The 15,185-nt window shown below is 37.0% G+C and overlaps 1 protein-coding gene across 1 annotated transcript in view; it reads left to right on the forward strand.

Annotated features, from left to right (window-relative positions):
* Positions 1-14,422, forward strand: part of LOC126235189 (glypican-6) — a 69,491-nt gene extending 55,069 nt beyond the window's left edge. Inside the window, exons 9-10 of the mRNA XM_049943919.1 lie at positions 1,352-1,533; positions 11,754-14,422. Coding sequence (XP_049799876.1) covers positions 1,352-1,533; positions 11,754-12,100 — 529 coding nt within the window. The 3' untranslated portion in view covers positions 12,101-14,422. The remainder of the gene's footprint in view (positions 1-1,351; positions 1,534-11,753) is intronic.
* The last annotated feature ends 763 nt before the right edge of the window (positions 14,423-15,185 follow it).

Here is a 15,185-nt window from a genome sequence, read left to right on the forward strand (position 1 = left end):
GGAAAGGGCTAGGTGCAAGGCCCACGTCTTGCCTGTTGGCATCTCAGGTTTACTCTTATTAGTGTTAGGCCAAGTGACTTGATGTCTACACAGTCACCTTTGTGTCCATAGGATATTCCTTAGATTATTCTGAAACATTTTGGGAGCAACAGGATTGTGCTACATCCAATAGAAGTATTCACAGGGCCAAAAAGTGTGTTCTGGTATCATTTGCCAATGAGAGGCATTGTCTTACATTTCAGAAGTGCCAATTTATCTCTGGTAATGTTCTCCTATATGAGAACAACTGCACTGTATACCTGAATAGTACCATGTAGGCAAGGAAATGCAGTTGTCTTGTCTTTTGATATTATCATTCCCTGCCATCGCACATATCCATATATGCAGTGATCCATCAGTCCAGATGATGCTTTTCTGGGCTTTGAATGGCTACGTTTCTTTTCTTAGTCTTACCTCTGTTCTGTGATGTGCATTGAGCAGAAGGACAGATATGAGGTGTCGACTTTTATATCTTACCATGATGTAGTGGTTTGGTGTGGATGCCTTCTCATTGGCTGTTGGCCAGTATTGATAAGATGATTGATATGCTTCACAATCACCTGTCTGTTATTACCACTTGCAGTAGTCAGTGGCCATACTGGTGCAAAAGGTTATTGCCCATGATGCTCAACAATACTGGTTGCATAATTAAGATAATTCTTATTTATTGTTCCATCTCAGTTCAATTTCACATTTCAGTCACTTTGGATTATCTTCAAATCTAAGTTCTGAGTAGACAATACAGGCTGCTGATGCAAAGGCTGAAATCTGAAGATGATCCAGAGTTATCAAAAGATTTAATCTAATTAAAAATGTGCAACTGAGATGGCACAATAAATGATAATTATCATAAATATACACACAGTTGCTGAATATCTCAAGATGATTATTTTGACTATAGTGTATACTGGTCGCAATTTTCCCCAAATTAAAAGACACCCATGACTTAGTGGTATGTGAAAATCACAGTATCTAAAAAATCTCAAACTTGAAGTGTCCCCATGCATTAGGTTCCTATGATCTCACCATGATAAATTTCTCTAATAATGTGTCTCTCATGCCTTCATGTACTAGACTGTATGTCAACAGTCAGCATAAGGTCTGGCGATATCCCGGTTGTGTGACATGTTAAACTACCCCTTTCACTGTGCAAACAGTAGCATTCACCCTCCAACACTGATATTAGCTCTTGTTCAATTGATTGTGACTCTCTTTCAAGTCCAAGAAGATTTTAATTGTTGTATACAACTATTCAGTTCTCAATGCTCTAACTGTATGGACATTCATTGCATGTGTTTTACATTTTCTACAGGTATGAACCTCAGATAACAGGTGACGGTATCAGCAACCAACAGAGTAATCCAGAAGTCAATGTTGATGTAAGTCACCCTAGCAGTCTGCTGAATGAACAGATGTTTACACTCAGATTAATCACCAGTAAACTGAAAAGTGCATTCAATGGGCTTGATGTGGACTGGATGGACATGGATCCTGGTAGGTCATCATGAAACTATTTGAACATTAAAATATAAATTACTTTCTTGTTATTTCTGTGATATATTATACCATTTTATAGCTTACTTTAAATTAACATTTTAAATTTGAAAAATTAAAATATGAATAAATGAAAAAATTGACAGCATTATTTTCAACTGAATCTCACCTCATAACAAAGAAAAAGTACAGAGAGATTGTAACCTACTTCATGTGGTCCATTAATAAGTATGCTTCAGTTCTTAAGAGATAGGTAAAAACAATAAGAAAAAAATTCAACAATATGGAAAAGAACTCTGTGCAGCCATAACTGATGGAGTAACAAGCACTCATGATCTAGTGCTACAGCAGACCTACCTGTTGATTCCTGCAACTCAGCCCAAATAGCTAACACTGCAAGCTGTTAAATCTCACATCTTTTATGTGGTCTGCACTCATTCTGTTGTTCTGTTCCGACTGTTATCGCATACAAATTCTTGGATTAAAAGATGTGCCAGATAAGAGAATGGTTGATGAGCAAAGAAGCACCCAATGTGTCTGGTAAAAACAAACTATTTTGTTGAGGTCCTGTGTCCTTTAGTTAAGTTGGTGTGTACATCAGCAACAGTTTTAAATCTGAGATAAATGTGCATCACACCAGAATTCATGGACATCACTAATTCAAAGCAATCATCTTCCCAATGTACCTTGGACAAACTGGTGCTCACAAATAAATTATGGTGGCACGTGTGACTTTGTAAGTGAAACACAAGGTTAGTTCTGATTCTTCTTGGCATCTCAACCCACAAGATTTGCTACTACTATTCAATTTACTTACACAATTGCAACCAGAAGGCCATCTATGATTATCTAGCACAACACTTACCAGTAACATTGTGAGAGACGACATAATAGCATGGCATAAGCATTGCTCATTGGACCTAATCACATTTAAATCTATAGTTACTGTCACAGTTAGTTTTTTAACTTTTAAACACCAATTAAAGTCACTTCCTAAGTGACCATAAATAATCATACTTCACAAACGTAAGTCAAACTAACAATAACGCTTATTACATCACTGAAGGATACCCTCAGTCAACACCCATTGTGATCTGCCGAGAACAAGGTGATGCTACCCCTATTTGTAACTTTTTCAGAGACTATGATGTCATATATCATTATTCCTAATATTCATAATTTAATTACTTTGAGCTACACCAGTAACTCGCTTGTAAATAACTTGGAACACTTCTTGTAACAATTCTGTGATTGCCCTATCTGCTTCGGAACATTTTTTTCCAAAAGAGTGCTTTTTCTCCTACCCTTTACAGTGACAGATGAATCCTTCCTGCTGTTGCTAAGGGATTTCTTCCCACTAAAGCTGCAACTTACATTTTAATTTTGATGGAAGCACACCTACGTTAAGCTTCCAGAATACTGGAAATGTCTCGCCTTCACCACTCTTCGGACCTCACTTCTGCCCAACCTCACTTCTGCCCACCTAGTGGACTTAAGCCTCCCAAGCCTCACCAACTCTGTTGCCAGTGGTTGAACATGGCTGCTGGTCACACCTCCCCAAATCCTGATGTCCTACTCAATTTAATTCACACAACTCTTGAACCAAATGTCAGATTTAGATGCAGTTTGCATCAATAAATTGCTGAGTCCACAGAACATATATTTAGGGTGTGTTCTATAACTAATTATTCTTTTCCTGAACTTAAGACATTGATAAAGCTTTATTTCAGAAATAAGTGTGGTCAGTGAAATAGCACATCACTGCCATGTCTCAAGATCAAGTTCTCTTTCAGGGTTTAAGTGCATCAATAATTTTGCAAGAGAATAAGTAACAGGACAGGTTTATTTTTTGTGCATTCACCAATTGATTTCATAATAATCTAACTGTGCAAGTAATAGAAATTTTTATCTGCTTTTCCTATTGTGGCCAATGAAAATTATAGTATAGTTAGTTCCAAGAAACTGCACCCACTTCCTGCTGGAATTCAGCTAATGCTTTGTTTTGCTTTGTCCTTGCACAATGACATGGTGGTAAATGGCACCAAAGAGGAGATACCATTTTTTTTATTTGGACATCCATATCAAAAAATTTGTTGCAGATTTTCTTACTGACTGCTGACTTGAAGAAAACAATTTTGTGCTGATTTTAACTCATTGGCTCAAGCTACTTCTTATTAAACCTGTGTGTCTCTCCCTCCAACCTTTCAATTGTTCAACACATTCTGAAATGCAGAATTACACTGTTGCATGCTTACCAATTCATAGTTTACTGTATGACCTTAATTTAAGTTCAAATGTGAAATGGTTTGTTGTTGTTTGTGGTTCTTAGTCTGAAGACAGTTTTGGTCCAGATTTCCACAATATTCTGTCTTGTGCAAGTCTCTTCATCTCTACATAACTACTACAGCCCAGATCCATTTTAACCAACTTACTGTAGTTGAACCTTAGCCTACTTCTACTGCTTTAACTCTCACACCTCCTTCCATTACCAAATTAACAGTTCCTTGATGCGTCAAGATGGGTCCTGTCAATAGAACCCTTCTTTTATAGTCATATTGTGCCATACATTTCATTTCTTCCCAGTTTCATTCAGCCAGTGTCTGTTCATTGGTTAATCGGTTAATTGGTTAGCCTGTCTACCAGTCTAACTTTCAACATTTTTCTGTAGCACCACATCTCAAAATCTTCTATTCTCTTCCTGTCAGCACTGGCTATTCTCCATGTTTCACATCTGTATAATGCTACATTCCATACAAGGACTTTTAGAAAAAGCTTCCTAATACTTAAATTTATGTTTGTCATTAACATACCTTTCTTTTTCAGAGAAACTTTTTGCTGCTCCAGTCTGCATTTTATATCCTCTATACTTTAGCCATTGTCAGTTCCTTGGTTCTCAAACAGAAAAAACTATTCTACCACATTTAGTTGAATAACTTTGAGGTAGGCTGCAACCCTATCTCAACCTTTCATGCCCTCCAACCCCTAGAATTCATGTCTTTTTTTCTGTATAATTTGTAGATAACCTTTTTCCCCCTGCACTTTGTTTCGAGCACCTTCAGAATTTCAAAAAATGTATCCCAGTCAACATTGTCATAAATCTTTTCTAAATCTACATATGTTGTAAATGTGGGTGTCTCTTTCTCCAACCAATCTTCTAAGATAAACTTCAGGGTCAGTGTCACTTTGCATGTTCCTCTGTTTATCCTGAATTCAAACTGATAGTCACCCAAAACTTTTTCTATCAGTCTTTCAATCCTTCTGCAAATAGTTTGTGATTGTATTTTGCAACTAGGTGGAAAGATGTTAATAATTCTAGGGAATGCAGTCTACTCAAAGTGCCTTGTTTTTAGTTAAAATTTGATGAAGCGCTGAGAGATTTATTAACATTTATTTCTTTCCCCTTTCAATCTGTTTTTGCTTAGTAGTAGTTTCTTCTGAGCTCTTGATGTTCATACAGTTGCTTCTCATTACTCCCGAGGTTTATTTAATGTTCCTATGCATGACATACATCTTTCCTATAGCCATGCATGATTCTACAGCTTTGCATTTCTCCTCTATTCACTCGTGTTTTGCCATTTTGTACTTTGCAGTCTCTGTTTTAGATTTCCTACCCCCTTTTAGCTGCTTTTATATTTTCTGTTCTCATCTGCTAAATTTAATATCTCAACTACTATAAAAGGACTGCTAATGAGCCCAATCTCTCTTCCTTATTGTTCATCTGCTGCCTTTACTAGTTCATGTGTTGTAGCTAACCATTCATCTTCTGCTCTGCCACAGCAGTAATAAAACCTGGCTACATTGGCAAATGTTACAAGGCCAGACCAATCAGTCCTAGAGAATATTGCCTCTGCTGTCTTTAAAAAGGTGCTGTTCTCATCAGGTATCTTATTTTAGTCCAGCCTCTCCACATACACTCTTCAGAACTGGTTGTATCTACAGATCTATAGTATTGCGATTTATATCTCTGAGGCACACAAGCTACCCCACCACAGCAAGATCCATGGTTGATGAAAGATGGAAATGGTTTATCAATGGAATGGAAAGCAGTCTTTTGATACAAGTGCTAAAGTAACCAAAATATAATTTTAAGTGTTTTGTAAACAGTTTTCATGAATGGTAACAAACAAGAAAAATGCGTATTTATAATTTAATGAATTAGTGTGAATAACCAGAGATCTTCTTTGTCACAGGTAACTTGAACACATAGCTTAGAATCTCTTCCTTTTAAGTTTTTCTGCTGCAAATTTTAAAATTGCATCATCACAATCAATATCTGCAAATTTTAAAATTGCGTAATCACAGTCGATACCTTTGATCTTCTGTAGAATATGCCTTGTGGTGGCAAACACACATCAAGTTATGCACAGTAACGGAAGAATGCCAATGCTCACAATGAGTCTGATGCACAATAATTGCAGTTTAATGCATGATACTAACAGTGACTTCATTTATACTGCTCCAAATATGTAGACAATACAAGAAAATATATTCTGACAGAAAGTCTCAGAAGAGGCAAAACAAAATTTTGTTGAGTTGTTCTGGTCCAGTGTGAATATTTATCTATTTTCATTGCATAATTCAAAAACGTAAAATAGTTCTGAGAAGGGCACTGCATCCAAGAACATGCTATCACAGTCACATGATTTAACAAACATAGCAACCATGTATTTGTTGCAAGCTTGTAGGACTGACTAGACCCTAGAACAGGAGTGCCCAAAGCAACTGCCCCAGAACCTGATCATGAAGGAAGCTATGATTAAACATACTTACACTGGCACAGATATTTGGCTACACATTTTGTGGAAAACACTTTTTTCTTAATCCAGGAAGCCATAAACTGTATATCTCCTCAACTTCACTGTTCTTTACGATTGCATTATTTCTGCTACTAAGGGACTGATTTTCTTTATTTTCACAGGTGTGTCTTACTACAAAATAAAACCTTCATAGCACAATCAAATTATAGAGATATTTTAACTGACAAACTATGTTAACAATGCTGCCACCAAACCTCCCCCCCCCCTTCCCCCGACAAAAAGAATATGCAGTAAAACTTGCAAAGGGGAATGTTCATAATTTGTAAATCTGGCCAAAATGTACACACCTTTCAGTCGTGACGTATTCAGTACAAATTTATATGCTAATTTTTTGTATAAAGTGGAATGTGCTTAAAGCAAAAACAGAATGCAAATTTTAACTCTTAATTAATAATTCTTTCTATTATGTGAGAAAAGCTTATACAGTACTATTATATTACAGTATACCTGAATTATTCACATCTATACAAGGATGCTACTTTTAACATGAAAATTGCACAGCTCTGACAATACTGTTATGTGAAAGAGGTGGTAGTTGTTCTGTTAAACAGTTGTTTTACCCAGCAAGGTGAAGCTTTCCAAAGAAATGCACTAGATGCATTATTTTGTACCATGTGCAACTAGCCTCGCACAATCAAAGGACCAAGTTGGGTTTTACATTCCAGTTCCATAATAGATGATTATTCTTAGTGCTGAGGAAGCTGAAAGAGCATTTCTCTTATGGATGCAGTAAACTGGATTGGCTTGGTAGTAAGGGAAATTATCATAAAGTGCTTCAACAAAGCAGGGTTTTGAGGCAATGAAAAAGATGCCTGTGTCCTCATCGAAGCTCAACAAAAGGCAGCAACAATTGCCGACTTAATTCAAACACAGAACATTTCATGTAGTCCAAGTGAACAATATTATGAAAAAAATAGTTGCTGCTCACCATATAGCTGAGATGCTGAGTCACAGATAGGCACAACAAAAATGACTGTCACAAAATAAGCTTTTGCCCACAACACACACACACACACACACACACACACACACACACACACACACACACACACACACACACACCTTCTGGGGAGCATGCATGGACAAGGTAGAGAATGGATAGGGCAGCTAGGTGCAGTTGGGAGGTTAGACAGTGTGTGGGGGAGAGTGTGGAGGTAGCCAGAAAGAAGAGAAGTAAAAAGGCTGCATGGATTGGTTGAATAGAAGGCTGTATAGTGCTGGAATGGGAACAGGGAAAGGGCTAGACGGTGAGGGAAATGACTGACAAAGGTTGAGGCCAGGAGGGTTAGGGGAACATACAATATATTGCAGGTGGAGTTCCCTCCTGTGCGATTCGGAAAAGCTGGTGTTGGTGGGAAGGGTCCATATGGCACAGGCTGTGAAGCAGTCATTGAAATGAAAAATGTTGTGTTGGCCAGCATGCTCAGCAACAGGATGGTCCAGTTGTTTCTTGGCCACAGTTTGTCGGTGGCCATTCATGTGGACAGACAGCTTGTTGGTTGTCGTGCCCACATAGAATTCAGCACAGTGGTTGTAGCTTAGCTTGTAGATCACATGACTGGTTTCACAGGTTTCCCTGCCTTTGGTGGGATGGATGATGTTTGTGATCAGACTGGAATAGGTGGGGGTGGGGGAGGGGGGAGAGGATGTATGGGACAGGTCTTGCATCCAGCTATATTACAGGGAAATTAGCCATGATGTAAGGAGTTGGGGGCAGGGGTTGTGTAGGGATAAATGAGTGTATGGTGTATGTTCACTGGATAGTGGAATACCACTATGGGAGGGGTGGGAAGGATACTGGGTGGGATATTTCATTTCATGACATGACAAAAAGTAATCTAAACCCTGGTGGAGAATGTAACTCAATTGCTCCAGTCCTGGGTGGTACTGAGTTACAAGGGTAATGCTCCTCTGCACTGTATGGAGAGGTTTTGAGAGGTGATGGATGACTGGAAAGATAAGGCACGGGAGATTTGTTTTTGTACAAGGTTGGAAGAATAATTACAGTGTGTAATAGTCTGTCAGAACCTTGTTATCTTTTGAGAGAGACCGCTCATCACTGCAGATGCAACAGCTGTGGGTGGCTTGGCTGTATGGAAGGGACTTCTTGGTACGGAATGGGTGGTTGCTGTCGAAGTGGAATAATTGCTAAGCTTCAACCCCTGTGCTGCATTCTATGTGGGCATGACAATCAACAAACTGTGGCCGAGAAACAACTGGACCACTTTGTTGCTGAGCAAACTGCCCAACAGAGCATTCATCATTTCAGTGACTGCTTAACAGCCTGAGCCATATGGATCATCCCACCAACACCAGCTTTTCTGAATGCACAGGTGGGAATTCTATCTGCAATATATCCTATGTTCCTGTAACCTTCCTACCCTCAACCTTCGTAAGTCATTGCTCTCACCCATCTGGCCCCTTCCCTGTTCCCATTCCAGCACTATACAGCCTTAACCAATCCATGCAACCTTTTTACTTCTCTTCTTTCTAGCTACCCTCCACACTCTCCCCCACAGTCCATCTAACCTCCCAAATGCACCTAGCTTCTCTACCCACTCTCCACCTCATCCCCGCATGCTCCCCAGCAGAACTTCACTGTCCCCTAACTCTACCCTACTATCCCTCCCTCTCCCTGCCCTAGCTTCCTCCTTACACCCCCTAGTTGCCTCTCCCATCATGCACTACTGCTGCTGCTGCTGCTCATAGTCAGGGTACAGCTGCCAGAGACTCTGTGTGTGTGTGTGTGTGTGTGTGTGTGTGTGTGTGTGTGTGTGTGTGTGTGTGTGTTTTGTCTGTTTTTGACAAAGGCCTTGTTGGCTGAAAGCTTATTTTGTGACAGTCTTTTTGTTGTGCCTATCTGTGACTCAGCATCTCCACTATATGGCGAGTAGCAGCTATCATTTTCATAACATTTTTATATTCAAAGTGATGACTTTCTGTCAAATAACTCCACTTTTACTCCAGCAACACTTCCAATAGAAATCTGCAACACAGTAAATGATCAGGAAGAAATAAAGGAAGAAGAAGAGGAGCAAAATAATGTTTCTAGAAAAATTAATACAGCTGAAGAAGCTATTCCCTGCATAAATGATGTTACGCAATTTGGAGCACACACAAATTCTACCAATCTATTTGAACTATTGAGTAGAGCAAAAAGTTGCACAGAAAAAAGTTTTGAACAGGAAGTTCAAGCAGATTTCCCTCCATGATAAGTGGCAAAAAATTGAAATGTAAAGCAAATAAACATAGCAATAATATGTATGTGCAACAATAACCATAATTAAAGTAAAAATACATGGTTGCCATATTATGTATCAATTAATGTAATAGTCTAGTATTCTATTGTACAATATACAGTAAATGAATGTCTATGATATATGAGTAAAAGTACATTAAATGTATGCACAATTAAAAGTTCATACTCGTGTGCATGATACTGGAGAAATTTTATGTAGTCTAGTGTGTTTTGTGTAATCAGGTAACTTGTCCAATTAGGAAATTTATTTTAGCCCCATGTTATTAGTTTTGACAAGTTTTACTGTACATCAAAGCAAGATCATTGACATTGTCTCAAGGAGGGGTTAGTGTTGCACCTAGAGTATATTGTACCTAGGAAAACATGACTTTTCTTGGGTTGGCACTTCAGTCTAGATTTTAGAATCACATGAAGGAATGCACACTAGAGATCATTGTAAGCAGTTTCTGACATTTTCTTACATCTGTATTTGTTGTTGTTGTTGTTGTTGTTGTTAAGCATGAGGCTGTGTTTTATGTAGCATTTGTAAATATTTCACATTCAAATCCTATGTAATAAATTAAATCTATTTGGAATATATTTTTAATTCTTCAGGTAAAGAATTTTGTAGTGATCAAAATGTTACATACTTTTAGAACTATTTATGTAACATTTGGAGAGTTAAGCCATACTGTTAGTCTTGCCCATCTGGTACCATGCAACAGAAGGTCGTCTTCTACGATGGAACATGTGGTACTTGAAAATGAACAGAGTTTCTTATATGTCCTAACAATTTAATCTGTTTTGAAAATGGAAATTTATGTTACTTTCTAATAGCTTCTGCTTCAATTTGTATTTAACTTGTAATGATCTTTTAAAATGCTTCTGCATAATTTGATTTCACTCACTGATTATTTTTATGTGGTAGAATAATAATGTAACAGATAGCTAATTAAATATGACATGACAAGATTTTCTTGGTAGCAATGCTTTTAAATTTCAATTGACAGTTTTTTCCTAAATACATAACCATGTTGTACCTTGGAACATCATTTTCACATTCATGCAGATTACTTTTTTCAGAAAAATACAGCAGCACATAAAAAGTGAATGCCATCATTTAAAATGGCATGCTAAATTATGTTAAATTTGTGAACAGTGTACCAAGGTACAACTCTTTTCCCTTCTGTGTGTGAATAGTTTTCGTTTGCATGCACTTGAGTGGTGAAATGTGCATATGTATTCATAAGCTGTCTGGTTGCCTACCTGCTCCCATAAGTGTCAGGAATGAAATGATTGTACATATCTCACAGAACTGGTACTCGGTGTGTACCCCCCCTCCCCCTTGCTACACCTCTGCTTGGACTACTATAAAATTGTGTACTATATAAACTTCTCCTAGCCTTCCTGTGTGATAGGCAAGGTACTGTTTTTGACATCTTACAATGTTTTTGAAATTCTTATCTACATCTACATCCATACTCCACAAACAACTGTTGAGTGCATGGCAGAGGTTGCTTACTATTGTGCCTGTTATTAGCGAATCTTCCCCTTCCATTCCAGGCTGGAGTGTGGGAAGAATAACTGTTTAAACATCGCTGTATATGCTGCAATCAGTCTAACCTTGTTCTCTCAATCTCTATGGGTGCAACACAGAAGCAGTGTAATATGTTCCTAGATTCGCCATTTAAACCTGGTTCTTATCTTAAGCCTTGAACTGCAAAGATCATTATACAAAGTTCCGAAACACTGTTCTTTACATCTAGCTACTTACCTTGTTTCTTCATGATAAGATATATGTAATACAAGTGAACTCACGTATTCTGAAGTTAAGTATCAGGATTATCATATGCTGAATGGTTTGACCCAGTTACCTCAGAAAAGAGTAATGTATATAGTGGTTTTCTCTGGTCAGTTCTAGAAGTGATTAGAAATACTTACCACACACGGAAAATTAAAGTGATATCTGTATCTCATACTCCAAAGAAGATAATAGAATACTGAAATACTGAAGAAAGCGTCACAGGTGTTTTTTGTGTTCACTAATACACTAGAAATAATTATTTACTCATTGACACTGATTTATGCAGATTACTTAATTCTGCACTTGTTAATGCATCTTAAGGCACAGAATTTGAAGTTCTATAATTTTCATTTTTTTACAGAAGATGTATCATCTGGAGCTGGTAGTGGATCTGGTGATGGAAACACTGAGCTCGATGATGATACCGAGGATGGAGATGTGGATGAGGGTTCTGGTGATTTTGATTATGGGCGAGGTGGTTCTGGTGGACGCCCTGGTGGAGTGGGAGGTGGCCCATATAGGCCACAAGGTGGTGACGAGTCAGGCAGAGGTGCTGCTGGCCCTGATAGGCAGCGACCCAAGAACACCACTTCAGGTGGCAATGGGCATATTAGGGAACCTGTTATCTCTGTTACACGTGCTGTTACTTCATACCTCCTACCAATAGTAGTCATGTGGTTTGGAGGTATATTTTCTGATTGGCTGTGATCCTCAACATTACGCTGCTTTGCAGAGTTTTGGAGTGTATTGGTTGGTGTAAATCCCACTATAATGACATTGAGAAACTAATGAAATACGAAATATTTAATTTGTCATGGCAACATGACATCAACAACGGACCTCCACATTAATGAGAGCTGTAGCATATGTGCGTAAATAAAAACTCTTCGTGTCTCAAACTGGACTACTTAATTGTGACATCTTGAAGTTCTAGGAAATGAGATGAAGTGAGATTTAAATGTGTGTTAGTGGCTTTTAAATGCACAAGAACACTGCTTCAAGCAGTGACAAACATTTTTGTGAATGATTTTAATGTATATTTTAATACTTTCTTTGTATTTATTATACTTTTTGTTACTGACATAGTAACTGAAAGATAGCAAAAATGTCATAAGTGATTTATCTCTTTCTTCTTGTGTTGGTGACCAGAAGGCACTGATACATTTTCTGTAAAACAAAATAGGAATGATATATCAATAGAATCATTTTATTGACACTGCCACTAATAATTATATCCCAGATTATTTTGTAAATCAAAATGCATTTCACTGGTTGTTAGAAATTATTGTGAGGAAAGCCTTGACTTGCTGACTTTTGTGACAAAGAGGATTTTATACAGTATTTTAGATTAAAAATGAGAGTGAAATATTGTTGTTAAATTTGATGGATTTTGAAAATGTTCATATGGAGAATGATAACATTAAGAAATTGTGTAACTTTAGACAGCTCATTCTTACAAAGATTGCATATAAATTGTTGATTGATAACTGAATATGTACGTTGGAAGGGTGAATATATGTCCATAATATTATGAACTTTGGAAGACAAATCAATGCTAAAAATGCTGATCCCATGAAATAAAGTTCTGGTTCCATCATAGGTATTTCAGAGGGATCTTTTAGTTTTTAGAAAAACTTATGCCTTCAGTTCTGAACTTTGTCTTCCCGTAAATTATTCTGAGATTATCATGTTGGATCTTATAAATTATTTTTCTGCAAAACTACTAAACTACTTTACTGAATTGTTCTTTTCTGACAGATGTGTATGACTGTTTAATTTTAATACTGGCAGGAATCCATAAAGCTTCAGTTAATGATAGTAAAAAATTTTGCTTCAATTGATCTTCAGCATTGAGGTATAATATTATTGCTTTAACCTCCTACTGCATAATCCTGAGACATATTTCATAGCCTAAGTTTCTAGTCCATCCAATAAGTGATGTATAAAAAAAAGGCAAAAATACTCAGGAAGGCAAATGCATGGAGACGTGTAATAATACAGAATTGAAAAATGACTATTATGCAGGATGCTACTTGTTGAAACAATAACCATGTATTTTAAAAATTGTATTTGAATAATGATACTGCAATATGCTATTTGTTGACCAAAACAAACAGCTTCACCCAACATCATGATCAAGGGACAACCAATATGATCATCCTCTTTACTCTGCCATTTTAAGAACTGTTTCCTTTGTGCATAAGTAATAAATAGTGGAATTGGCTTCTATTTAAATTAGTGCCAACTCACATTGAGAAATGGTGCCTTTCTCAGATACACACAATGGTATTTATTCATGTGCCTTTCTGATCATGAATAGCGAGAAGAAAATGTGCCTTTCTCATTTTTAAGAGGGAAATGAAATGACTGAAGAAATCTATTATAGGGTATATACTTTGTATGTCTTTTTTGTGGTTGGGAGAATAATACTTAAATGAATCAGATCATGGAAATGCACATTTTCTGTATTATTTTCAGAATTTGCACACAAAAAGTCAACAATAAGCCTATTGCAGTTTTATTCGCCCATGGAAATAACATTCTTTTCTTCAATTGTTAATGAGAAGTCTGAAATGAATGTCAATTGAACCTTATTTAAATAACAAAAATACACTAATGCATTTCAGTTTACTTTAATTTGTGACTGATGTTGGAAAGAGTGGTAGAAGCAGACCAAAATAAAAGACAACTAAAATGTTGTGTTATGATGACTTTTGATACGAATACTTCTGTTACAGTCAGTTACTTCTCACAGCCTCTTTCATAGAATAAGTCACCTTACTATCTGAATATCAGGGAAGGAAGGAAGCTTAGTGTTTAACGTGTTATCAGCATTGAGATGGTTAGATAAGGGCATAAGCTTGGAATGGGGAGGGTAGTCAGCTAAGCCCCTGCAGAGGAACCATCCTGGAATTTGACATCAGAAAATTAAGAAAATATCAGAGAACATAAATATGCATAGGCAAATGGGGATTTCAATCACCATCACACTCCCCTCTCCCATTACAAGACCAGTGTCTTATCACTGTGCCATACGTGGGAAGTATGTCAATCGGTTTTGTAATACCAGATGAGAAGTTGTATGAGTATAGAAACTACATTGTTAATTCATGACTCATCAAAGATGTGAAAAGTAATTTGGATTTAATTTTGTAGCAAGTAACATAATTTTGTTTCCTCATATGCCAAAGAGCCTTATGACATTTACTTGACCCACAAATAAACTAAAAAATGAAAAGAACATTCTTCTGTGAAAGAGGAAGTAGGTTTATTACAACAATTTCATTCTCAAGTGTGTGTTTCAATCATCATCATAGCTTAATAGTATGCAAACACTGTTGTGATGTCAGCCAAAGAAGTAGAAGTAGCAGCAGCAGCAGCAGCTTATTCAACCAGACATAATAAACATTACATGGATTTTGCAAGAAAATATATACAACAAAAATACTACTATGTTTAGTACCCTATAAAATAGTATTAGTGATTCTAACAAAAAATTTCATATGGACATATGCCCTATTGCGAATGGTTTCCTAGATAGAAGACATTTAATATTACTTTTGTATGTCTTTCTTTAATAACTCGAAAACTCCACACTCCAATGAAAACGTGTCTCAGTACACAATTAAATTAAATTTGCTACAAAAAAAATCCTATTTATTTTTTGTTAAGGACTAACAGTTTGTGCAGAGACCACAAGAATATTGAAAATATCATGTGACGCACGTGCACTGTAGCTTAGGTACTTTTTGTAGGCCAGTTTGAGGAAGTTTGAGGACTTGATAGACCACAC

The sequence above is a fragment of the Schistocerca nitens genome, chromosome 2, assembly GCF_023898315.1.
Source record: "Schistocerca nitens isolate TAMUIC-IGC-003100 chromosome 2, iqSchNite1.1, whole genome shotgun sequence".
NCBI lineage: Eukaryota > Metazoa > Arthropoda > Insecta > Orthoptera > Acrididae > Schistocerca > Schistocerca nitens.